The sequence below is a fragment of the Castanea sativa genome, chromosome 5, assembly GCF_040712315.1.
Source record: "Castanea sativa cultivar Marrone di Chiusa Pesio chromosome 5, ASM4071231v1".
Classification (NCBI taxonomy): domain Eukaryota; kingdom Viridiplantae; phylum Streptophyta; class Magnoliopsida; order Fagales; family Fagaceae; genus Castanea; species Castanea sativa.
The window spans coordinates 15,659,055-15,686,630 of record NC_134017.1 but is presented as its reverse complement, the minus strand read 5'-3'; the positions used below and the strand labels follow the sequence as shown (position 1 = coordinate 15,686,630).

At 32.0% G+C, this 27,576-nt stretch overlaps 1 protein-coding gene across 1 annotated transcript; it reads left to right on the top strand.

Moving 5' to 3' along the window:
* The first annotated feature begins 22,044 nt into the window (after positions 1-22,044).
* On the top strand, positions 22,045-26,249 carry LOC142634381 (auxin-responsive protein IAA26-like). The gene is made up of 6 exons (XM_075808676.1): positions 22,045-22,806; positions 22,959-23,594; positions 24,267-24,541; positions 25,188-25,335; positions 25,738-25,802; positions 25,915-26,249. The coding sequence occupies exons 2-6, from the start codon at positions 23,050-23,052 to the stop codon at positions 25,962-25,964; spliced, it is 1,083 nt and encodes a 360-aa protein (XP_075664791.1). The 5' UTR covers positions 22,045-22,806; positions 22,959-23,049; the 3' UTR covers positions 25,965-26,249.
* The last annotated feature ends 1,327 nt before the right edge of the window (positions 26,250-27,576 follow it).

The following is a 27,576-nucleotide window of genomic DNA, read 5'->3' as shown; positions in this document are numbered from 1 at the left end:
TCCCTTTTCCTCTCTCTCTCTCTCTCTCTCTGTACTCAGTGAAATAATTTCTACCATTATGGATATGAAGAGAAGAAACATAATCATGTCAGTGATTTTTTTTTTTGTTCATTTTCTTTCTTTTCATCAGTGTAATTAATGTGTACCTGTGCATAATTTGAATTTACCACTCATACTTGATAACTTACATTTTTTTTAACTTGTAACTCCAATAGTTTGATTTGAACACATTGATCATACAAACAGTGCTTTCTGAAAATATATCAGTTTTAAGAAGTAAATAATTGTTGTTTTCATGCAAATGGGTTGTATTAGAGCTAATATACAGTGTAACACAATTCAAGCTAGATGAAGGAACAACAGGATTCCTGTAACTGGGTTCAGAAATCTGCTTTTTAGGAACTTAGACCCAGTTTGACTCTTTTGAGGCCTGGTGAACTCCATGGGCCTTCTAAGGGTAAAGTACATTATGAATTTTTTGCTCAAAGCCTCAAACATTGTCTTATTTCTCCAAGCCCATAACTTGTTTCCCAACTTGTGCTTGCTCATTTCCAAAAAATCTGTTGTACATTAAATTTGAAAATTTTTACCCAAAGATCCAATTAACACAAACATTTTTATATCATGTCTTTTTAGATGACGAACTTACAAAAATGTGCTACCACAGCAACTTTGGTAGGAATTGACGTAGTTGAATTTCCTTTTTTGATAAAGACGTAGTTGGTTTTTGACATATGATAAATAAAATAAATAATAAAAAAAGGTGGGAGTTTGAAAAGAAACCTCTAATGTTTAATAGTCTCATATGTTAGGTGGAATTTGCATTTTTTTTTTTCCTTCTAGTTAAGGTGTTTAGAGTTTTTCAAGCATATAAATACTCTCCCGAGTGTGCGTGCGCATCCACGTCACAATTGAAATTCATGGGCGTATGCGTTTAAATGTGCATGGCATGCACAACTGCAACTAAATTATTATCATGTAATTGTGGGTATGAGAGATAAGGACCGGAGTTTAAGTTTTTAGGAAAAAACTTTACAAACACATACACCTAGATTAGACTAGCGTAGTAGGATTTCTATCTTGTGTGTGTGTGTGTATATATATATAAGTTATTATTCATGTAATTAATGTGGGGTAAAATAAAAGTTAAGCAAATGACACTTTTTGTTTTACACTTTTGGCCAAGAGTCTTATAACTTAATTAATTTACATTTTTTGTTGTTTTCTTGAGATATTCAAACTCAAATTCTACACTTTCCAACTAAGGAAAAAAAATTGAAGAGCGAAAATCACTTTCAAATTATAGACTCTCTACTGCTCTTAGGATCAACAGACTCTAGTCAAGGGCCAAATATTATAAATAAGATGAACTTTGGGTCACTAACCATGCATAGCCCAAGAAAACTAGTGCTCATCAAAACCCAAATAAAATTGTTATAATGGTTAGGCCCAAAACAAGGGGAAAAGAAATTCATTGTTATTATGATAATAGTAATGATTGTTATCTAAAAAGACTTATGTATGATCAAATCATCAAACCTCTTTTGAAGAACCTTTTTCTTATGGGTGGAGGTCCTCAAACAAACTTTAAGGACTTTGTAATAAGCCTTATAATTATTGTCATAATTTGGTAGGAATGTAGGGAACTAACTTTCCCTCGTGGGATACGAATCGTAGAGGATGCTAGGAGCAATATAATAGAGATAGCGTATTCTTTCTTTTGAATATTTCTATTTTTAATGTGGCGTTCTAACAAGACCTTGACAAGTTGACATAATATATAGTTTTAACTTTCAAGCTATCACCGAACACTTTTGGTGCGATGGTCACTCTACAAAGGCCGGAGTTCAAGTCTTCAGAAAGGAGTTTCACACACATATATACTTAGATTAGGTTAGAGTATAATTTTATCTTATATAAAAAATAAAAAAACTTTCAAGCCAACTTTCCTCTGTCCGGATTAAAATAATTACCACGTTTTTTTACAGGAAAAAATAAAATAAAAGAAGAGATGAGACCTTTTGAATAATTGTTCATCTTTCTTAATTATTTGATTTATTGAAATGGATTTACAAGAGATTTAGATATAATTTCAACATATAACGTCTGTTCCTGATAACTGCTCATATGATGTCCGTTCCAGATAATTGTTCTTTATTATCAAATCAAGACACTAATTAGTTTTTGGTGTAGGTGAAAATTGAATCACAAATTTCTTATTCAACAATAAAAAACTTTACTAATAAAGGAAAATTTATAAACATATATATATATATATATATTTACGTCTATATCATCCAAATGTTCTTACCTTTTCTTTCTAATCAATTTAAACTCAATTATCACCACTAATATATTCTGTTCTTCTTTGTTTTGCACCAATTTCAATTATATTTTATTTTTGGTGTATATGAGCATTACTCATTGTCTCGTGTGAATCTCCAAAAAGCAATAGTTTAATGTCACATAGTGCGTTTCTCACTAGTCTTTCCGAGCATATAGGCTTTTTCGTAAAAGGCAAACAGATATTTTATGCTTAATGATAAAAGCACCTTTAGATTAATATCAACTAAAACATCAGTGTTAAAAGAAAAGGTGCCTAATTAGCTTTGCTTTCATGTACAAAAGAATAATGTAGCTATGCATGGTGTAATGGAAATAAATGGTCATTATTATCCACATTATTCTTAAGGAATACAAGTTAGATGTTGCATATATATGCCATATAAGAAGGAACTAAATAAAATAAGTTTTGCAGTTTTTTTATGGCTAGATGTAGATAAAAAATTCATCCCAATATGTTAATATATTGGATTTTTTTTAGTACTTTAGGTCCGTCACGTAAGTGTTTTCTCAAGCCTTCTATGGAGGTAGCTTGTGACATGGGATTATTTTTAGGTTTTTAACTTTTAAACCATGCATATTCTATACCAAGGAAAAAAAAAAAAAACCTTTAATTACTCCGTTTCGAGAAACTCAAATGTAGTTAAGCTACTTTTGTTATGAGCAGAAGAACCACTTTCTGTCCAAAAAAAAAAAAAACTCATTTTAATTAACTTTTGCTTTTTACGCTATTTTTCAATGCATATGAGACTCAATCAATGCTTTTTTAAAGAACGCTTAAAAACACCCTCTAGTTGACGAGTGTGCTAGAGTATTGGTTAAGATTTAGTTTTATAATGTAATTGATTGGCTTTTTACATTGAATTGACCAACTTTCAACTTAAAAGGTATTCGTTCATTGATACTTTTAATGCAGGTAAAACTCATTTTTAACCTCTTAACGAGTACAATACTAGAACATCCATTAACATATTCCATTAAAGATATATGCTTATCATGGCACAACCAGGAAAAACATCAATGATTGACTTCTCTTGATTGAAGAGGTACTAGAAAAGTGGAATAGGAATCTCATCAGGATTGATTTGAGATCAAAAGAAAAAGCTCTTATAGATGAGAAATTAAGGTCTCTTTGAGCCATCTTAATCATATAAAAACCCCCCATCCTCCAAAAAACAAAAAATTAGCATGGTTAAATGCATTGACCCTATTTTCCCAATTGTCCTAATTAATCATATGTATTACTCTCTTTCATAAGATTCTGGAGAGGAAAATCCCAAGCACCACAACCAAATGTACTATTACCTGCGCATGCCAAAGAAATATGCGTTTTAATATTGTCTTTTACCACCTTCTTATAAAGAGAAAGCTGATTTTCTAAATATAATCTTGACATAATCCAGATCAAGACCAGTGAATGAGTCATAATCAGATTCAAAGCAATCAGAATTCCTGACCTAATCATGTTGGGATTGTTAATCAAGCTGATAAGCTTTTGAATAAAATAATTAAGGACTACATTTTATAAAGTGGGACTCTTTGTTCTGGAAGGAGAACCCCATAGGAAAGCACTTCAGTACTAGATAAACATCAAAGAGTAATAGCCTAACTACCAATAATTAACAAAAGAGGCTTCATGATGATATGGTTTAGTTATCAACTCTCACTTTATCTTTTTTCTTTTTTTCACTCAAACTTCATGCTTCTAATTATCACAATCACAACCAATAAGGCAAAAACACATCCCCACTTCTTTTGCCCCCAATAAAAAGCCATGCTTTTTTCAGCATGCGCCTATGCATCTCATTTTTGGTCCAAACCATCGAATTTAGAGCAGGCAGATCATTTCCGAAAGAAAAATACCACCGTCATTCGATTTTTTTGAGTTCACTTTTCAATTCAATCATGACATGGAAGGAAGATTTATCATCTACAAGTGAATATATATATGACATGAGAAGTGGTTTAGTTACATGGTATGTTTATTTACTCAACTACGTCGTACCATTTATTATGGAGTATTACTGTATTAGTGAGATCAGTCATTTCTCTAATAGTATATCTGTATATGCACTTCCATTACACATGACAATCCAAACCATCTGCTAAGACTCTTGTAGTATAATAATGGCATTCTCTCACTCCCATTTATTTGTAAAACTAAGAATAAAAAAATTCCATACCATCTTTCATATGTGTACAGTAGTAATTCCTTAGTAATGCCAAAGATGCAACTTCAAATTGTTTTATTCCAATTGTTTGATTGACTTTAGTGTTAGGTTCTAGGATTATGTTGGCAAATTGTGAACAATTGTAACACTTAGAGCCTTAATTAGTCTTGGTTTAGTATTGAAAATATGTTAAAGAACAAAATAAGTAAAGACTCATGCTATGAAAGACTCAAGGAGTTCATAAATTAGACTGCCATTGCACTGCATTTCGACACAAGCTCAATTTGTCAAGTTGATCGGTAGAAGTAATTTTCTTGACAGATCGAGATTCATGCAAAATAGATCTTAGACTAGTTTTTGTCAACAATTTGATCTAGGGTTTATGCATTCCAAGACAAGTATAAAAGCAACCCTAGAGCATATTTTTAGCACTTTTTATGAATTACGTTTTTGTACACAATCTGGGAATTTTCCCAACCCTCTTGAAGCATCAAATAAAATGAATTTCATACCGAAAATCTGGTGATAAAGTGAAGTTGTTGCATCCAGTCTACAATCATGAGCAGACGTTCATGAGCAATAGATCCAAAATAAAAGAGTCCGTAAATTTGGAGTTACGTATGATTATGGTACAGTGATTTCCACAAGAGATTGCAATAGATTTAAGGCTAAGTCTATTGTACAAACTTCAATTCTATTTAATTAATCTGTTTATCATGGAATTGTAAAGTTAAATCCGCACGTCTTTACTGTGGGACATTTTGTTCCATTGGTTTTCCTAATTAATTCATCATTTCATTTGGGTCATGTGATCCATGTTTATTGATGTTAACCAATTCAAATCTAGAAGATAATTAATCTAACTATCCTCATGGATAAGAATTGGTTAAAGTAATCGCAACTAGGGCCTAAAACCCTATCAATATGCATCTTTGATCTTTCTTACCTGAATTGTATGTATCAACTAGTACAAAAGGCCAAGCCATGATAATCTTCTTGACAAGGAAAGAACCATCTATTCAATCGAGAAGTTCGATTAGCTAGCTTGATCAAGGCAGGTTTTTCACCTGGGGAAATTACACAGAAAAAAACTGGACAGAAAAAGAGAGGAAAAAGAAATAGTTGAGGGCCAGGAGTGGATCCCACTAGTACTGATTATAACATTTAAACTTGTTTCAATAGCGGCGGATGGGGACAATTTATTTGTGAAGGACACAAAAAAAAGACCACAACAAAACTATCAAAAACAAAGAAAAAAGACAGTGATGGATGCAATCAATAGAATGAAGAAAACTGAGCAAATATAAAAGCCAAGAAAAGGGGATCTGGGAATGTATCTTAGTGAACCTATCATTTTATAAGACCAAAAGAGTGGTGGGGTCTGCCACAAACAAAGTTAGAGATATGCATCAACGTTATATGGTTGTAGTTGTTTTTTGTTATAGTTGATAGTGGTGTGTATGATTTGATGGAAAAAAACGTGAGAAAAAGTTTCTCACAAATGGGGCTCAACACAGCAGCCCCTCCTAGCACGCTGCTTACAGAGCCTCACATACTCTCAAACCGACCAACTTTTCTAAGTGCCAAAGGCATGAGAGAGATAGATAGATTGATGTGGAGAGCACAAGGCATTGTCACATAGAGAGATCATCAAGGATAGGTTTAATAAGCCCAACTTGGAGAGGTATTGTTTGGATTTCGGCAAAGAAATTTCATTTTGGTTTTTTTTCTTGAACTCTATTTTTACCTTCTTTTTTAACCATAGACAAATATAGTTTCATTGGACAACACATATAGAGAGAGATTTAGAGAATCTTTAAGCCATGTGATAAAAATGTATCCTTTCAAGATGTTGATTGCACATTTGCACTTTACAATGCACCGGTATAGCCAGGGCCCAAGTCAAGAGTAGCCGAGTGACAAAATAACAGGTCACCATATTTAGGATCCATGAAACATTGATTGATGTATTTCATTGTACACTGATGTTAAAAGTTGATTGATATAAAATTAAACATTTTTTTGGCTAAATGATTTGAAAGAATATTCTTTTTATAACTCAATTGACACTTTTTATATATATTTCAATAGAAACATTCAAGATTTAAATCATCTCCATGTTATAATTATCGAATTATCAAAATAATAATAATTATCTAATGTGTTTTTAATGAGATGATCTCAAAATAGTTCGGGGTTCACATAAAGAGGACTAAAAATACTTCTCATTTTCAAAAACAAAAAATCATTTCTTTATTCCCAAATCTAAAAAATTGTCTTCTTTCTAAGGAAGTCACTTCAACTAAAAACCAGATCAATTTGTTAAAACAAGTCGATTTCAAGCATGTTTTAGTATAAAAATTCTTTGGAATGTGATACATGTGAAGAATGTAGAAAATCTAGAATGAAAAAAACGGCTCTTCAATGAAAGGGAGAATAGCCAATCCGTGACAAGAAAGTAGTTTATGGTAATCATTGGAAAATTTTCATGATACTCTTTAAAATTATATATATATATATATATATAAAATTTTTTCTCTAAATGATTTGAAAAATATTCTTTTAACTCATTAATTAAAATGATTTGAATAATTTATCTACAAGTCTTGTAGCTCAAAATTGACACTTTCTATTAATGTTTTCAACGGAGATATTTAATATTCAAATCTCTCTCCTTAATTATTACAACTATCAAATTATCAAAATAATAATAATTATGTATATGTGTTTTTAATGAGATGATCTCAAAATACTTTCAAATTCACATAAAGAAGACTAAAAATACTTTACATTTTCAACTACAAAAAATCATTTCTTTATTCCCAAATCTTAAAATTTGTTTTCTTTCTAAGGAAGTCACTTCAGCTAAAAACCAAATCAATTGGTTAAGACAAATCGATTTTTTTGTTTTTTGGAATATGATACATGTGAAGGATGCAGAAAATCTAAAATGAAACCAAAAAAGGCTCTTCAATGGAAGGGGGACTAGCTAATCCGTGACAAGAAAGCAATTTATGGTTATTATTGGAAAATTTTCATGATACTCTTTAAAGTAAAAAACATTACTTTTTAAAGCAAAAATAAAGAAAGAAGAAGAAACTAGGCACTATTCATTAAATTCTAAGATTTTTTTTTTTTTTCTCTCAAACAGAATTCTACTCTAGCTTAATTTAAGCGTATAATTAAATGTGTAAAGCTCCCTCTTGAAAACTTAAACTCTAATCCTTGCCTCCCACACTCCACAGACACTTATACTTGTGGAGTCACTATCATGCCAAAAGTGCGCAGTAGTACTCTAAAATTCTTATTTGGCTACAAATTCATCCAAAAACCTTAATTACTATACAAAGTAGAAATGATTGATGCCTACGTTTATGAGATTAAGAAATGGTCAAAAATTAGCTGCAACAAACTAATTAGTTTAATTGACTTCAAGGGTAGCATAATCGGTTGGGAACCTTGATTGATTGATGAAGGAGAGGTCATTAATTTGAATCTCTTATTCTCTATTCATTGAGATCAAACTTGCTTTGATATAAAATAATAGTAATAATAATAATTCTATTATAAAGAAGCAACTTGGATAGAATCTCATCTCTATATTAAAATAGAAAGAAAATTTTCTTTATTAAGAGAGAGAGAGATCCAATGAGGGTTAAATAAGTGAGCTCTAAGCATATCACGTAGTAACAAATGATTGGAAACACGTGAGTACCTGGCAGTAGAAAAGCCATTTTCACAAGGCTCATAGTCAAGTTTGCTTTTAAGTTTTAACATGATCAAATTTGGTAGGCTAAGGCTCAGCTCAGGATAAACCATTCTTAATCAAGCCCAAATTACAATGCTCCTAAGCCATCCTTGAATCCTGGAATCCAGCAACTACTTCAACATCAATGCCATGCCCGTGTAAAGGGGTCAAGTGCCCGTGACCTTATTTGGCCGTGGGAAGGGTTCTACTTTCTAGTTTGACCCCCTTATCATTATAAGAAATTCACATTCCTTCATTTACTCACATGGAATCCATTTTTAAGGAAATTTTGAATTTTGACTACACTATTCATGTTTTACAATTTTATAGGTCGATATTTTTGTCGATATTTTGAATTTTGACTAGACTCGGTATAGGTCGATATCTTTGTGAGGATTTGAATTAGACAATGATATTGAACTGTAAGGTTATTAACAAATTTGAAGTAAAATTTTACTTAAATAATATCTGGCCAAGTTGATGATAATAATGATAAAATTTTAGTTCCAAAACTTTTGATATCAATTATATCCATCAAACTAATCGAGATTGATAGCTCCTCCTTTGCCATTGGTTTTTTTTTTTTTTTCCTTCACCAATATGTCATCACTCATCATGAGAATCAACCGCACTTCCATGCTTGGTGATCTTTCTCCATGGGCAATACTCTTTTGGTGGATCTTTTCTCAAGATAGTTTGTGTGGGTTTTTTTTGTGGGCTTGTTGCACACTTCTGTGGGTGTCATATACATACATCATGTTCTCACTCTGACATCACATGTTAGGAAGATAATATTTTAGAAAAAATCAAATTTAATAGTTAATATAATATATAAAAATATCATTTTTTTTGAATAGGATATAGAGATACCACTTAAGTCAAAAGTTTAAGCCTATAAGTTTGGGTCTACATATGTTATATTACCTTATTATTACTAGGAAAAGTGAATGATGTTATAAGGACATTCGTTTCAGAAATAGTTTTAGAAACTTTTTATAAAAAAAGAAGAAAGTAACTAAAATTTTTTACTGTTTTTTATATTTTTCATACAGATTGTATTAAAATTTTTCTTAAATTATCTATTAACATAGGAGTATGTCTTAAGGGCACTCATTATTTGGCTCCATTATTACTTAATGTAAAAAAAATTTCGCATGCTTATATCCAATAATCTTTCATACACAATCCTTGAACTGTATGAATTTATTCAACACATCCAATATTCCATACATTTCTTTCATATAGAATTAAATCTCATATTTGCTAACTCGTAGGCAATATCTACATTTGTATAAGAAAGAAGAAAATTATTTTACTAATAAAAAACCCATATTAAAAAAAAGGAATAATACACTTGGTACCGAATAATACACTTGGTACCAAATAATTCTCCTAAACTGCCACGTGTACAAGTTACAACGGGTTTTACTTTTTTTTTTTCTTTTTTTTTTCATTTGTTCCCTCCTAATTAAGTTGTCGCCACTCCACTCAGAAGGTCACTGCAAAAAAGTTTGATCATGAATCACAAGGTCGGGATTATTCCATCAAACTGACTCCCATGATAGGACCCGTGGCCTTAAGTGCTCCTTGTCTGACTTCCAATTAATTTAACATGCTGCTGGAGGAGAGGGGAGGAGGACAATGTATCATCACCAAGATGACCTCCTTCTAATAAAGTTAAGCTTTGATTTGACATTTATTTCACGAGTTGTTCATCAACCTCCAATTCCTAAATCTACGGTTCCTTATCTCTCTCTAATCCATTACTAATTGTAGGCCTGTTTTGCAAAATCTACACTTGGCCCACCCGATCAAATCGACTGGACCCAAATCATCTACCGCTTGACCCAACTACTTGGCGGTCGGCAATAGGTCCCTATTATCCCAACTCAATTTTGGCAGGTCAAGTGGTAGGTCTTCCCTTCCAAAACCCAATTCACCCGACTCAACTGTGATATTACAACCTGCCACTTAGTTTACAAAATCTAGTTCAAATGAATCAAACCCTCACAGCCTCACCCTCAGTTTCTCTTTGTTCCCGCCTTCTCTCAGTTTCTAGATCTCTCACACTTCCTTGATCTCTCAATCTCTCTACAGCCAACACCTTTAGTTCAAAATCTTCCCATCTGCGAACCTTCACCATTGCCAATCTGTGATTCTCCTCCATTACCAAATTGCAATCATATCTCTTGGGTTTAATTTTCAATCATTTTCTCTCTTTATTTCTTTATTTCAATCTCTTGCATGTGGGCTACTGGTATTTGGGTTTGTAGATTTGTGAGCTATTTCTTTGTTTCAGTCTCTTTATTTCTTCATTTCATTCTCTTCAGATCTATTATCATCTCTCTCTATTCTGTTTGTGTTATTCGGATTTGTGGGCTACTAGTGTTTTGGCTTTGTTGATTTGTTCTTCAGTGTAGATTTGTTCTTTTGGATTTGTGAAATTTGTAACAATTTTGGTCTTTGATTTGTGTCTTTCGATCAAAGTTGAATCTACCCACTATCCACCCGATCCCAATCCGACTCGACCCGTGGTTTTTCTTAGTCGACGGCAGGTCCATCGTCCTACTACCCGACAGGATCAGGTCTTTACTCAAATTACTGCACTCATCACAAGATATATAATTTTATATATATATATATATATATATATATATTTAATAAGAAGGTTTGGTTAATGGGTACTTTTTTAGCATTTATTAATCTCTTATTTTAAAAAATTTCAATAGGAATTTAAAAATTGTGTAAAAAAAATCAGTTATTTTTCATTTATTTGTAAAAAAAATAAAATCTAAAATGGTTTTTTAATAGATGTTCTTAAGGCCATCTTTTAGTAAAATCCTAGATCAATTTATTAGTATGATTTAACATTAAGTAATGTAGGTATTCTAAGAAGAAAAATGCTAAAACTACATACTATTTTACAAAATATTTTTTTACAAATTGTTGATGTGATTAGTAGTTATTGAGAAATATAAAATTTATGTCAGTAGTAGGCCTAAATAAAAATTGGTTACATTAATAATTTGTAAAAATATTGTGCTTTAATACCTTACTGCACTAGAAAAATTTGTTGTAGGAAGACATCCATAAAGACATTTCTACAGCATAAAGGCCTTCTTAAGGCATTTCTACACATCCAGGAAGACATCCACACCACAACAGCATCCAAAAGATTCAGAAGCACTTCGAAGTACAAAAGCTTTGTAGGAATCAAGCCTCAAAGTCTTCAAAAACTTTAACCTCGAATACAAATAACATTCAAAGCAAAATCATCCAAATCACCTTCCTAAATCTTAAACTTTGCTGGAATCAAGCTCAAAAAGGTCCAGAAATTTCAAGGAATCACAAATCAGTAAAGCTTTATGGATTCAAGCCGTAAAAACTCTAAAAAACTTTCACCACAAACCTTAAAAGACAAAGAACACACGAAGAAATAAAGAACAAAGAATTTTTAATATGCTCATAGTCAAAAATTTGTTGTAATTCTGTTTCAAAAGTCTTTAAGTGCAAAATAAGAGTAAACAAAGCGCAATCACCGAATCTACTCTCTAAGCCATAAGTAAAAAAGCAACAATACCTATAAGGTTAAAGAGAAAGGGAAGAAACCCTTGGCAAAAAACCTCTCTATGACCTTCAAAGTCGAAATTGATCCACGAGTGAGTAAGTTGGAGTACACGAATAACAAAAGACCCTCAAAGCGTAGTCTACCCAATGTACTTGAAACCTTCAAGCTCCTGCTACCAACAGACTTCTCCGAGTCTTGTCTTCACTAGCTTTCCGAATCCCGCAATACCGTCCGATTGCATTCGCCAAGCGTCACTGGCTTTTTTTGGCAAATCTCCAAAACTTCCCAAACTCCAAGCATAGTCTACCCAATATACTTGAACCCTTCAAGCTCTTACTACTAACAGACTTCTCGGAGTCTTGTCTTCACTAGCTTTTCGAATCCCGCAATACTATCCGATTGCATTCGCTAAGCCTCACCGGCTTCTTTTGGCAAATCTCCAAAACTTCCCAAACTCCAAAATACTCTTTACACTCTGAAAAAGTGTGAGTTGTGTTTGGGTACAAATCTCCTCTAAATGTATAACAATAGGAGAGGGAATGAGAAGAGACTACAATTTCTTACTAAAGGATGAGAAGCTCTCTCTCTAAAAAATGAGTATGTTGTGTTGTAGAAACCTATCTAAGGTATGAGGGTATATATAGTATGGGTAAAGGATAAGAAAGTCACACTTAAAATCAAGGTTGTTAAAATCGGGATCCTACGTAGGATCGTAGGAGGTAGGTAGGATCGAAGATCGTAGAATCGGATCGTGGATCGTAAGATCCTACCTATTTTTAGATTTTAAGCAAAAAACCTATTGATAGTGACTTTGTATGTTATATAATCACTTAAAATATGAATCCATCCATTAAAAAAAAATTGCATCATAAAATGTAATTTGCACGCACTATATGTTCTTATGTCATTCTAAAGAATAAAAATATATTTAACTTTTGACATAATGTATCTAAAAAGTTCAGTACATATTTAATTAGCAACTAAGTACCAAAATATTATCTACACATACGGAAAATGTTTTCCAAATTCTAAGTTCCAAATCCAAAATAAGTTAGGCTAGTTAGCATATAAAAACTAGCTAACTACAAATTTACAATATGTAATCCAAAAGAGAATTCACAATCTAAGGTAAACTAGCTAATTATAAAATCATATACACAACACAACAATATGGAATCAAGCTATCAAAGTAGAAATAAATGATAAACTACTAAGTACTAACTACCAAAACAAATTACCAGAAAGCTAAAAGGCAGCGATGGTTCACGACAATATCATTAAGAGGGCTTAGAGGTGCTAGGTTTTTGATAGACGAGTGAGGAGGCGTGGGATTGAGGTGCTGGGTTTTTGACTGGGTTTTTTTTTTTTTTTAAATTTTTTTAAAACGTTAAACTTAAGTTAAGAAAGGTTAAAGGCAGTGATGGCTCACCATTACCAGGGTTGAAAGGTGCTGGGTTTTTGACAGAGGGCTGAGGAGGCGTGAGACAGAGGTGCGTGCTGGAGCTTTGTGTTTCTAAATAGTTTAGGTTTTGTTTTTTAGAACGTTAAACTTATACCATAGGTTTTTTTGAGATTTTATGTTGACATAGGGATAAATTTGAGACTTCAATTCATTATTGGACTTCTAAAACCCGTTGGGCTTATGGGTTTAGGTTTACCCAAATGAATCTCACTTAAAAAAAAAAAAAAAATCAAGCCAAATGGTAGGATCCCATAGGATCCTACGATCCTACACAATCTTAACATTTTTGCGATCCTGCTACAATTTTAAACTTTTTGGTGAGTTGGAATTGTAAAATCGTGCGATTTTATGATCCGGATCGCGATTTTGATAACCATGCTTAAAATCATCCAGACAGAGAGTTTCGCAGGTCCCTCGCGAGATGGCCTGTCTCGCGAAGTACTCGCGAAATACAACCTGACACTTGACTCTTCAGCTTCCAACATGTGCTTCTCATGTGGCCTTTTCACGGGAACCTTTATTTGCAAGCTAGTCACGAAATTGCACTGATTTTCATTTTATGCTCAATTCTACACTACTTAATACTAAACCCAATACAATAAAATCCCACAAAATACAAAATACAAAAAAAAAAAAATTAATGCAATTACAACACTTTTTTGTCATGGAATAAAACCAATATAAAATATAGTTGTAAATCATAATTTTAAATGAACAAATATTACATTCCTACAATTCCCAAGTAACAAATCTTCCCTGTAAATCAAATTAGTTGATTACTCTTTTGTAATTTTAGAAAATCATACCACATATTTATTAATACAAATTCATATTTGTGAAACTATCTTGCTTGTTTGACTTTATTTCAAATTTGAAATTTAGTGGCATACAATATGATTCAGCCAAAAAAGTTATAAGCGCTATAATTGTGGTACTCTAAGAATCTATAGTAGAAGATATTTCATCTTATAGTGCCAAATGCCACGTACAGGTGGTCGTGGCTCGTTGGAATACGTACTAAAACTTGAAGCACATTTGAGAAGACAAAAATTATTGTATTTGATTTGTTAGAAATTTGTGATTAAATAATTAAACACGATTTATGTGCACATTGTGTAGCTTGTTTTGCTTTTACCCAAAAAATAAAACTAAAGGGACCTATATATAGACTGAGCAATGACCATGGTTTGCAGATAAAAGATGCTCAACAACACACTGTAAGTGCCATCATTTGCTGGCCAACATTAACAAACTCTAAGATCCTTTTTGTCATTTTGAATTTGCTTGTAAAAGTTAGTATAACTAATGTATGGTCATCTAGGCTCATGAGTAGGCTAAAATTAAATGCCTTGAATATTTTATTGGGTTTTTATATGAATTGTACGGGTTTTTGGGGATTCCCTCTAATGATGTCATAGATTGATGAAATCGAAGGGTTTTTAATTTCTTTAATTTGTTCTTTCAACGTGTCATTTTCAATGAAAAATCTTACTTACCTTTACCAATGGAAGAAAATGAGATTAGAAAGATAATGTTTGGTTTATTAAATTCTTCAAGGAAGTTAATTAAATATAATATTAAAAAAGTATTTTATACCACACGTATATGCAATGTTCTTCTTTCTATGCATCAAAGACTACACGGCATGGACTTATGTATATGTATAAAAGAGTAGTTCCGTAAATGCCATGCATGTTATCATAGTTAACAAATATATTTCTAAATTGGATTGGAATTATCTTTCTCTCCCTGTTTTTATGTTACAATTAAAAAGATTATTTGTGTGTAATTTTAATTATATAATTTTTTTAACTAGTCATGCTGACTTGTTTAAATAATATAATAAATGGTCTTATAAATTGTCACATAGTTGGTTAAAAGAGATAGTTCTAAATTAATTTGATGCTAAACTTTGTTCATGTGCATTTATTTAGTTTATTTGAATAGATGAATTTATTTCATTTATTTGTCAAGATGGAGTTATTCCTTGGAAATCTAATGCTTTAATTAAAAAGCCATATATTTTTTTAGGATTAAAATTAGCTTAGTTACTTGGGCCTTCATTGGTTATGACAAATAAAAATGAATTTTCACCAATAAAAAACAACTTAAATTGAATTAATTTTGATGTAAATAAAACTTTCTTCCAAACCATTCCTTGATCATTGTCGCATACTTTTACTCACATAGACATGCCTTTTTTTTATTTATTTATTTACGTTTAACTTGTTTACATAAAGTTTCTCAAAAAAAAAACATTGTTTACATAATAAACCCAAATAGTTTTGTAAATGGTAAATTACATATTTAGTCTTTATCCTTTACATGATATTTCAATTTAGCCTCTAACTTTTCAATCATGTGAATTTGGTCCCTAACCTTTTAGCGTCGTGTCAATTTAGTCACAACCATTATATCTTGCATGAAAATTGCTAACATAACAAATTGGCAAAATAAAATTTTAGTGTATTCTCACATCAATGGAAGTTAAGTTTTTTATTTTGCCTATTAAATACATCATTAATTTTCATAAAAAGATAACAGCATGAATTAAATTGATACTTAGTGAAAGGTTAAGAACCATACCGATACAACTAAAACGTTAAAGATCAAATTTAAATATTGTATATAAGATAGGGTTTAGGGTTAAAGATCATATTTTTCTTAAACAATGAATACTAATTTGATTCTTCCAAATAAATTTGAAAAATAAAAACTTTAATTGTTTTTGATATCATTATGACGTGGGTTGTGACCATTATTGTTGAGTTGAACGTGCTGGAAAGTAAGAATGGGGATGGAGAGCCCCCCATTAAATAGAGAAAAGGACATGAGTAATGAATATTATAGACCAGCCGTACGCAATAATTTTCGCCGACTCGGAAAAGAAGGCGTTAAAGATCGAGCATGTTGGATGGTCGGAGGCCAAAGGGTCACGAGAGTAGACCACGCATTCCCGCGAGTGTGATGGGAAAAATAGAATCAAGTCCAAGGGTCCCACATTAAAAAAAATAAAAAAAACTAAATTAGTTTGCCTTTCTACGAAACCGACACGTGTCAGTCAATCCTAGATTTTGACACAGAACAGAAGGATGCGTGCGTTTGCGTTTCTGAGTATCCAAACCAGACCAACCGACCGACCAGGAGGAGTTCACACAGACACAGACATAATCACACGGTCACGCACACCTCTCTCAGTTCGAGGTTTGTGTTTAACCCGTTTGTGGTCTGGGTGCATTTTAGTTGACACTCTCTGGTTAGGACAGTTAGTTTTAGTGTAATCATAAGATCGCCCCAGTTAGCCTTTGACAATTGTACATTGGAAAATAGGCCAGCATGTATAATCACAATTATGCCCTGTATTCATGTAATTAATGGGACTTTATTTAGGAGTACTGTACTCTGTTGTCTTGTCTGTACAATTGGAGTCTACGTACAAATATGGGTTTGAATATACTAATACAGCAAGTGAAAGGTTTTGATGCATACAATATTATACTACACTAAAAAGAAATGAACAAGTATTGATGGGACCACTGGGTCATGTGCATATGGCCTTCGAATACAGATTTCTTTATTCTGCCACATAACTTTGTATGCAGCAAAATCTTCCCCTCACCCAATACGTTCGGTGAATGACATGTATTTATATAGTAAATTGTTATCTCACGTTAGTTGATATGCACTCTATACATATATTGATTATAATTTCACATGTGCAGGGTGGCACTACTCTTTGTTCAGGAGTTTAAATGAACCCCGACTTTAAAAAAAGAATATATTTAATATTTTTTTGGTTAGTTTAATACATTAATTTTTTCTTAAAAATACTTTTGCACAGTCTAACTTGAATCTTATGCACTTTTATTATAAGTATTTGTGAATTGTAAGTGTCACTCTTTATTATAAATTTGTATTATATTTGTATGAGTGTGTCTAATATTTATGGTGTACATTACTTTTTTTTTTTATAATGTCATTTGTGTGAATAATGATGTGTACGTAGATGCTTGTGTGTACAATATAAGTATAATATAACTTTATATAATTTAATAGTTAGGAAATAGAGAGGATTTGTTACATGAGTGTGTATAGTTCTCATGTTATAATAACTTTTTTGTGATAAAGTTAGAAAAATTCAAGAAAAAATTGCAAAGTTAGTGATTATTCAAGCATTTTATTATAAATTTGTATTATATTTGTATGAGTGTGTCTAATATTTATGGTGTACATTACTTTTTTTTTTAATGTCATTTGTGTGAATAATGATGTGTACGTAGATGCTTGTGTGTACAATATAAGTATAATATAACTTTATATAATTTAATAGTTAGGAAATAGAGAGGATTTGTTACATGAGTGTGTATAGTTCTCATGTTATAATAACTTTTTTGTGATAAAGTTAGAAAAATTCAAGAAAAAATTGCAAAGTTAGTGATAAAAATTGCAAAGTTAGTGATTATTCAAGCATTTTATTATAAATTTGTATTATATTTGTATGAGTGTGTCTAATATTTATGGTGTACATTACTTTTTTTTTTTATAATGTCATTTGTGTGAATAATGATGTGTACGTGAATGCTTGTGTGTATAATATAAGTATAATATAACTTTATATAATTTAATAGTTAGGAAATAGAGAGGATTTGTTACATGAGTGTGTATAGTTCTCATGTTATAATAACTTTTTTGTGATAAAGTTAGAAAAATTCAAAAAAAAATTGCAAAGTTAGTGATTATTCAAGCATTTGATTGGTTAAGTAAACATGTAGTGAATTATTTTATGGTTATAGCTACTCTTATTGGCAATAAATACTCATAATAAACTATTGTGTAACAATTTAAAATTTGAAAACTTGTAGAAGGAAATTGTAAAAATTCATGTTTTTTTTTTGTCTATGGCTCGATATGTTCAGGTTTTCTTTTTATTAATTTTGTTAATTAAAATTTTTGAATGACCCCCAAACAAATTTCTTGGAGCCACTACTACACATGTGACAAACTATTATTGGTTATAATTAATCAAAATCCATTACTAACATCACTTTTTTTTCTCACTAGTAATTTGTCAACTAAAATTTATTGTGAAAATGTTGTGAACTTAACATTACTTTTTTTTTCTATTGATATTCACGTTTAAAACATGAAATGAATGATGTGTACAGATGATATACAATAAGAAATATGGAGCGACAATAATTGTCTATTTTGATTGTTTACTTCTGGTAGCTCATTTGGTTAATGTGAGACAAAAATGTAAAAACTACTTTATTTTCTGAAAATTGAAAACTAAATTATTTGAAATAAAACTGAGATAAAAAATAGTATCGGAGTTGTGAACATTAGATAAAGTTAGCTTAATTGAGATTCTTGAACTTTGGTGATGAGCTCTAATTAAGTTGTAAAAGATGAAGTGGATTTAGATTGTCTTTTAAGGAAATGCTTAAATAAATTCTAAACTACTATATGGATTTTGATTGAACAGTTATAAACAAGTTTTTGGTAATATTTGTCAAAGATTAGTTTATTTTTAAATACTCTTTTTAGATTAGCTTAGAATTTTGCTTATGAGTTCCATGCATGCATCCCTTTCTCTTATTTACTTACTTAAAAAATATTACTATTTATTTTTTGACATTAAAATGTAGATGGCAATTTACTGTTGTCTTTTTTTTTTTTTTTGATAAAACACTTTAGTCTTATTTGATTGAATATACGTCTCATTCATTTCAAGAAAAAGAAAAGTATTCATCAAATAAAAATAAACATAAAGAACAAGATATATACGATAACTCATATCAAACAAAGTATTGGATTTCATTATCTATGGTTTAGCATCTCAAATCAAATTCTGTCGGTGGAATGTTTCGATCGTGTGTCATAAATCATATTGTTTTATACTATATATTTCTCATTATCTTGAGACTCTTGTCGTTCTTACTTTTTTTTTCTCTGGTGCTTGCAACGTTTTTCATTCTAATCAACTTGCTTATCTTCATTCCTATCCAAAAAAAAAAAAAAAAAACTTGCTTATCTTCATTAACAGATAATACTTGTTTAAACACACACAAGCATCTTCCATTGCAAGTTGTTGGAAAGGAAAAAGCTATCTTTTTGATAATCATGTTGATATCTTTAACATAATCTTCGAGCTGTAAAAGAAAACAACATATCATGTAAAAGTTAATTTCCAATGATGTCTTTGTTTCTTTTTCTTTTTCTTTTTTTTGTAATACAAATGTTTATTTTCGGACTATATATATATAATGAAACAAAAAGAAAAGGATCATACCCTACCAAAGGAAATATTATTGTACCCCAATAGTACATTCGAATGGATTTTTCTCTATATGCATTGCATGCAACAAAGACACTCGAATATATATCATTTTCAATCATACCATCATGCAATTTAGGTTCAAATGATCGCTACATGAAAGAAAATGCACTCATCGCCCATAGAGTCATAGACTCATATTTGGAAATTAAACAATAGATAAACTCAATTCACACTTCATACTTCATGCATTTGCATGTTGTTGTTGAATCCTTCACATTAATCCCTATACACCATCCTGATGAAAATAACACATTCCAAATTTCCATATTCGCTTTTTGACACGTGGGGGCTTGGTGTTTGTCTATTTGACTATTCAAAATAGCCAAACCAAAATAGGAAGATATATGACCAAAAAAACGAGATACCATGCCCAATTATGTGGACTAGAAATAGTCCTTATAAGAAATGCCCCACGTGTTAGGTTCATTGACATCTAAAATTTTGAAAAATTGCTAGTTATATATTATATCCTATTATTTGATTCTACACGAGTCATGACTATTCTTGTCAATTTTATTGAAATATATAATATTTTGACAATAGGGATTTGATCTTGCGCACGTCCCTTTTCAATTTTTAATTTTTTTTACTTTTGCATGTTGGTGCTTGCAACGTCAATTTAAAAGTGAAAGCCTTTTTATGATAATCTAAAAGTGAAAGACTTTTGTGTTGAATTATATATATATATATTTTACAATGCTATATAGTACTTAAACTACTTATTAAGATATTTTACAATGCTATATAGTACTTAACTACTTAGCGTGGGTTTGACAAAAATTCAAAATCTAGCTTATTTTATTATTTAGCTTATTTTTGTTCTTATCTATAGGCGCTATTGCACTTTTTGGTACTATTTATAGGTCTCACTGCACTATTTCAGCTAACTTTTACTTATATTAACCATACTTTTAACAAAAAAATTTCAGTTTCAGTAAAATAAGTGAATTTCAAATAGACCTATATTAAGATATTTTTGCAATCAACCCACTATTTTACAATAGTGCCAGCTCCATACTATAAGCAATGGATGCGATCGCTTAAAACCCTAAGTAGAAAAAAAAGTCTCTCAAATTTTAATTAATAGGATTATTTTTTTTCATTCTAATGGTATTAATTAATCCTAAATATTAGGCAATAAATAAAATAGTATTTTATATCAAATGAAAAACAAGAAAAAAAGAGACAAATACTACGTTCATAAAATTTTTTCATAACAAATCCTAAGTAGCAATATGTTAGAGATTGTTATTGATGGCAAAAAAATAATTTAATAGTATATTCAAATTAGAACCAGTAACAACTTAACACTTTGAATTTGTTGCAAAAAATATTGTGAATGTAGCACTTAAAAAAGAAAAACAATACCCTAAAAATTAAGGGCATGATTAAAAATAAACTATTAAAAAGCTAAACACACAATGACAAAATAATAATTAAATAAAAAAAAATTAAGGGCGTGATCTTAAAGGCTAAATTTAATAATCAAGGGTATCATGGTCAAATAAAGCTCAGGTTCCCTTCCTTACTGGTTTGGTCATTGGCGAACCACCTGGGACGTAGAAAAATTATGTAAATTCAAGGTTCATGCGACTTTTACCTGAGTTATTCAAAATGGTAACTGTTGTTGTACGTGGAGTTCTGATTGCATACAGAAAATGCAAACAAAAGAAAAGTTTTCCTTTAAGCTGTTAGGTTCAGAGTCCTGTATTGAGTAGTAGTTAAGTTCATATCTCAAGGAATATCTTGGTCATAAATCCAACGGCTATGAATCATAGTTCACACCCAATGTAATGTGGGGGCCCTCTCTTCAAATCCAAACCCAAACCCAAAGCCAAACCCAAACGACCCAATAGAGAGAGAGAGAGAGAGAGAGAGAGAGAGAGAAGATTTATAGAGAGCAGACAAGATCATGGGATCTACATGTTTTTATTGCACAAAGCCCTGCAAATATGGATCATGCAAATCCTTGCTTTCTCTCACTACTTCTCACTTTTCTCTCTCATAGTAGTAAATTTTACATTATAAAATCAAAATAAATAAATATATATTTTTATCAAAGCCATCCAATCCATCAATTCTTGACCCCTTTAAAAAGCAGCTCGGGTTTAATTTAGACCTCAAAAGAGTCAATTACCTCTCTCTCTTTCTATGTCTTCTTATAAGTAACCTTAATTATCTTTTACTTAACCTGTGACTTTGACACTAACAAATGGGAAAATGTTTTTGGGGTTGTGTGCTTACAATGCTCCAAGTCACTTTCTCTTTCACTTTTTTTTTTTTTTTTTAAGATTGTAACTAAATCAAAGCTTAATTAACATGGACTTATTAGTTAGTGGGGTGTGACTTTGGTAGCAAGAATGTCACATAAGTCTTTTGTCTTACTTACTAACTTTCTCTCTTTCTCTTAGACAAGACTCAAATAAAAGGGTAAGATGTTTGGGATATTGTGCTAATAAGAGAGAGAGAGAGGGTAATGTTTACTTAATAATGTGTGTTGTGGTTGTGGTTTGTGCATGTGTGTGTTTGTTGGTAAAGTGTGGTAGACCCAAGGGGAGGTATCTTTAGGGGCAGGTCAGCACAGCACGCTTTGTTGCTTCCTGAGCTGAACAACCTATAAGGTTTTTAGGGGGCTCTGATTGCGTGTGATTTGCACTTATTCCCGTTTTCTGTTTTGAGTTCTTGAGCGAAGGGGAATCTCTCTGGTTTTTATCATCCTCTTTCTCTTTTTTTGCCTCTTCTGTTTTGTGTCCAAGTCCTAGAAAGATATTAGATATAAGATAGAGAAAGGAAGAAGTGAAGAACCCACTAAGCGTGCGAATTTAAAGTTTTTAAAGAGAAAAGTTAGATATTTAACAATCCCATGCTATTATAGCTCCATCTTTGCTTTTGGGTTGTTTTTCTTATTGGGTTGTTTTTCTAACTTGGTGGGGTTTCTCTTTGGGCATTCTATAATATTGTACTTTTGGTTTCAAGGGTTGAAGCTCTTAAGAGTTTGAGTGTTTCATAGTTTCCCTTTGTTTTCTTGCTTTGGTAGCCGAGGTCTCAAAGAAAGTCACTTTTTTTTTTCTTCTCTTTCTCCCTGGGGTTTTGAATCAGAAGCAAAAGAACTGGTTTTTGTTGATATAAGGATGTGGGTCTTTATGGTTTTGAGCTCTGGTTAACCTCTTTGAGGTATGTAAAGTTTCTGGTTTTTGGTTTTTCTATTTGTTTCCTTTCTTCAAAGCTGTTGCAAAGTTAAAGTTTTTAGCTTTTGTTTTTGTTTTATATGTAGTTTGCATCTGTTTTATGAAGTTTCTAATGGATATATATTTTGCATTTTCCAGTGAGGTGAACAAATCTTCTTGCTTTTAGCTTGACAGAGTGGTAGAGAGAAGGTGAAATCAAATAATTTTCAGAACAGTCTTGGGTTTAGAGATGGAGAAATCTTTGAGAAATGAGGAAGCCTATCCTCAGTTGTTGGATTTGATTTCAAAAGAGAGAGAGTGGCTTGTGAACAGAGATGGAGAAAGAAGGCATGGCTTTCCAGAGGAGAAAAAGTTGGAGCTTAGGCTTGGTCCACCAGGGGAAGACTGGTCTGTGAAAGACAACAACAAAAACAACCAAAGACAAAGAGATGAGTCTCTACTTTCTCTTGGGTACTTCTCTTCCAGGACCCATAACAACAGCAATGGAAGCCAAACTCAGATGTTTGCTGCTTCCTCTGAGAACCCAGTTGGGGCTGTATTGTCATCCCCATGGCCTTCTTCTTCTTCAGCTTACCAGGGAAAGAACCACAATCAACAACAGACAAAAGCTCCATCATTTCTTCAGTTCCCTTCAACACCTCAGAGCTTGCCTGTCATGGCTCAGGAAGCACCACAACCTTGTTGCACTAAAGTGGTAGACTTGCAAAGTGCAGAGAAGAAAGGATTTTCACCATCTTCTGCAAAGACAGCTGTGCCAAACAGCTCTCAGAAAAGGTGCTTCAGCTTTTTCCTCTCTTATGTATATTTCCTCTTTTTTATCATTCGGACAGAGGATATTCATTCACACAGTGTCACGTTGTTTGATGTTGTGTGGTCCATGCATAATTGCTCTATTTCTCTATGTTTCTAATGCATAAATAGATCTTTAGCTTTCAACCTTATCTTATATATATTTTACCCATTCATTCATTAAATTTCAACAAGGTAACTTGTTTTCCTCTCTTGTTGGCCCTCTAATTTCTTACCTGCCCGTATTAATTTTAACTGTCAGCTTTTGCTTTGTCCCATATGCTTCCTATTTTGTGCAAGTCTTGGCCTCTTTATCTCTCCTTCTATCCCCTCTTTCCGTATCAAATAATTCTAATTAAACAAAGTTTGGATTTTATCTCTATTATGCTTGCTTTGACCATCTTTTATTCCTTGAATTGTGAAATTTGTGTGTACGATTGTACCCCCCTTATTCATTTAGTAAAAGACCAATAAATATTTATGTACAACTTGAATAGTATTGGTTATAACAAATTTCATCATGGTACTTAAGTTTTTGGCTTGTAGCTACTCTAGTGTAAATAATTTTTAAAGCTAAAGGTGCTTAATCTCTTTTGACTTTATTGTGTATTTGTGTTTTCTGATCTTAATTTTGTTGTAATGCCTCTCCAAAAATAGGACTGCTCCTGCTCCAGTTGTGGGTTGGCCTCCAATTCGTTCATTCAGGAAGAATCTTGCAAGCACCAGCTCCTCAAAACCTGCTTCCGAGTCTCAAAATGGTGTCACAGACAAGGTTGCTAGTCAAAAACCAGATGAAACTTGCAACAAAGGTCTATTTGTGAAGATCAACATGGATGGAGTTCCTATTGGCAGAAAAGTGGATCTCAAAGCTTATGACAGTTATGACAAACTCTCCTCTGCAGTTGATGAACTCTTTAGAGGCCTACTTGCAGGTTTTTTCTACTAATCTCCTTTTCAATTTAGACCCATATAGTCTATTTGTTATCTCTTTCATTTTTGTCAATTAATTTATCTTTATAGTCAATTTGTGTGCGTGTGTTTGTTGGGATGAAGGGGTCAGATATTGTCAATTTTTGTTTAGATCAATTTATTTGTAGTTTATATAATTGAGTAAAGTGGTTGGGGGGGAGCGTGGTATTAAATAAATTATTTTCTTTGGCAGTAATATCAACTTATTCAACATAATTTCGGTATGATAGTTACTGATGTCAGTATGGCCATTCTTACTTTAGACATATTATATAGTATTTATAAAATAGGTAGGCCATCAGATCAGAAATTCTATTAGATAGCTAAGCCATGTGGTCAAATTCTCTTTAGCAATCAATTTGTTTAATGCATGAGTTTGTGGTGTGGTCCCTTTATGAATAAGAAGGAATTTTGTTTTTTAATTTGGAGATAGTGAGGAAGTTTAACATTCAGGTATTTCCTCCAATTATTGTTGTTAGTATATTTGTTTTTGTATTTTCATTCAATTGTTTGTCTATGTTTTAGCATATTGTTAAATCATGCGTATATGAATTCAATACACAGTGTTGTAGTTATCTCATTTTGTTTGTCCTATGCTCTATTGTTTAGCTCAAAGAGATTCCTCTGCTGGTGGAATCCAGAACAAGCAAGAGGAAGAGAAAGCAATTTCTGGTTTATTGGTTGGAAGTGGAGAATATACTCTTGTTTATGAGGATAATGAAGGAGACAGGATGCTTGTTGGGGATGTCCCATGGCAGTAAGCATCTTAACACTGTGGATCTGATGCAATTTTGATTTATTTAGATTATTCTGTCCTTTATTATATTCCTACAATTAGCGATTGAGTCTATAGCACATTTTATGGCTGTATTTAGTTTAATCTTCCCGGTAAAACAGCATTGATTCCTAATCTTGTAACTATAAAATCCTTTATTTAATCACAGTAGTACAATACGGTTTGTTACCTTTTTTATCTATTCATTCCCAGAACTCAATGTAACACCTTGTTTTTCACATACAAAAGTTGTATGACATATTTTGGCTCTTGCATTTGGCAGCTTGCTAAGCTAACTAATGTTAGGACATACCAACTTCTTTAGTTCTTGATTAATTGTATGATTTGTTTTATGAATTTAATTTCTCAATTTATAATTTACAGAATGTTTGTATCTACGGTTAAGAGGCTGCGCGTGTTGAAGAGCTCTGAACTTTCTGGGCTTAGCCGTAAGTTTATTTTCAAATTCCATAAGTATATACATAGTTTCTTGTATTTATGAAATGTTTTTTTTTTCCCATTAATGTCTCTAATTAAAAGTTGATTGCATTTCATGTTCAGTTGGCAGCAGAAAGCAGGGGAAATTATCACTTGACTCTCAAATGAGGTGAAGAAAGAGGAATCTTTCTCCAAAAAGATCCATAGTGAAAGTTTGAAGGAGATTTGATTTCTGTTCCCATTTAACATTTTGGTGCATAGTTTCGTTGGCAAGAAAAGATAATTTTTCAGCTCACAAGTCCAAGTGATGTTTCATGGATGGTTTTGTTTTGTCTTTGTTCAGAATTCCTCTTTTAATCCTCTTGGCTCTTGTAGAAAGTTTAAAAGAGCCAGACAAAAATGTATTATGATAATGCACTATTGAGTAACAAGTTATGATATTTTTGGTTTGTATTTAATATTGTGGTGATACCAAAACTTAGGAAGAATGTTGATAAGAATGCGGATTCTTAAACCATTAAGCCCAATTATCTTGAATTTGTACTAAACATGGGGTAAGCGTGTGCTTGATTAAGCCAATGTTTAAAGTGACTAATTGTTTGGTCATACCACTTTCAACCTAAATGGTTTTCAAAATGGCTGCATAAACTTGGGTACAAATACAACACCCCGCATGAATGAAAGAAAAAAATGTTACATCAAATGGGGAACAAAGACATTGAAAACCATGTAGCATTTTTTTGACCTTAGAAAAGCAAAATATTTCGCATATATTTTTGGGACCAAGAAACTTTGAGTTGATAAAACGGTTGTGGGCATTACTGTTATTGCGACAATTTTGTCAAAATTAACAGGTTTTGAATTTGACCAAAAGATGCTCTTAAGTGGGATTAGTGCATGCAGTAATTTTAACCTAAAATTGCATTTCCTTGGGCTAGTTTTTCTACACCTATGGAAATTACAGGTTAGACCTAGCTATAGGTTCAATTGTGTACAATCTGGATGCTATTTTAAAGCCTCATTTTTTCCTAGAAAACTCTGTACTTTAATCAACTGCAAGTGAATCAATAAAAACCTCATCCAAACAATGAAATTTTGGATGAAATTTCTGCTACTAGCCCAAAGCTAGACCCTTCTCAAATTGTTTTTTTTTTTTTTGGGTTGAATTAGACCTTTCACCTTTGTTTTTTTCTTGGCAATGAGCCCCTACAAATTTGAGTAATTATTAGCAGACGTGATCTTGATCAGTGAAGCTCCTATAAGTGAAACAATGATGGGCTGTAAAGCCTCTACACTTTCTTCCCTTTTTGGATTCCATTGATGCCGCTGCTGCTAAGTACACTATTCAAATGTTCCTTTCGGCTTTGGGTGGGGAGAAAGTATAACATTATACTCCTTTTGTTCAAAAGTGTGGACCAAAATCCTTTCAAGCAGACCATTGATAGTGATGCAAATCCAATATCATAATATATATTCTATTCATCATTTTTGGACCCTTCGATCATTTTTTTTTCATTCCAAACAAAGATGCTTGTTAGACATTCTTTCTGAGCTGGAGACACATGACTAGATCAAATGGATATAGGACTGATCGAGCTGAGCTGTGTTATACTCAATAGACATCTGGAGCAACTTAAAATAAAGCCAAATGAGAACAAGGTTTGAGAAGGATTGAAGGGTCATTGTTGTTGAGAGCTGCCTAACTTAGGGACGAAAACTATGACTGGTTTCACTTTAAAGGGACTGCATGTGTATAGCCCAAAAAAGAGAGGTATAAATAGATAG

What these genes read in the sequence shown, in the direction of transcription:
- LOC142634381 (XM_075808676.1), top strand. Translation starts at nt 23,050, where the DNA reads ATGGAGAAATCTTTGAGAAATGAGGAAGCCTATCCTCAGTTGTTGGAT. An exon ending in CCAAACAGCTCTCAGAAAAG is followed by an intron (nt 23,595 to 24,266) that starts GTGCTTCAGCTT and finishes CTCCAAAAATAG; the next exon opens with GACTGCTCCTGCTCCAGTTG. An exon ending in GTTGGGGATGTCCCATGGCA is followed by an intron (nt 25,336 to 25,737) that starts GTAAGCATCTTA and finishes TATAATTTACAG; the next exon opens with AATGTTTGTATCTACGGTTA.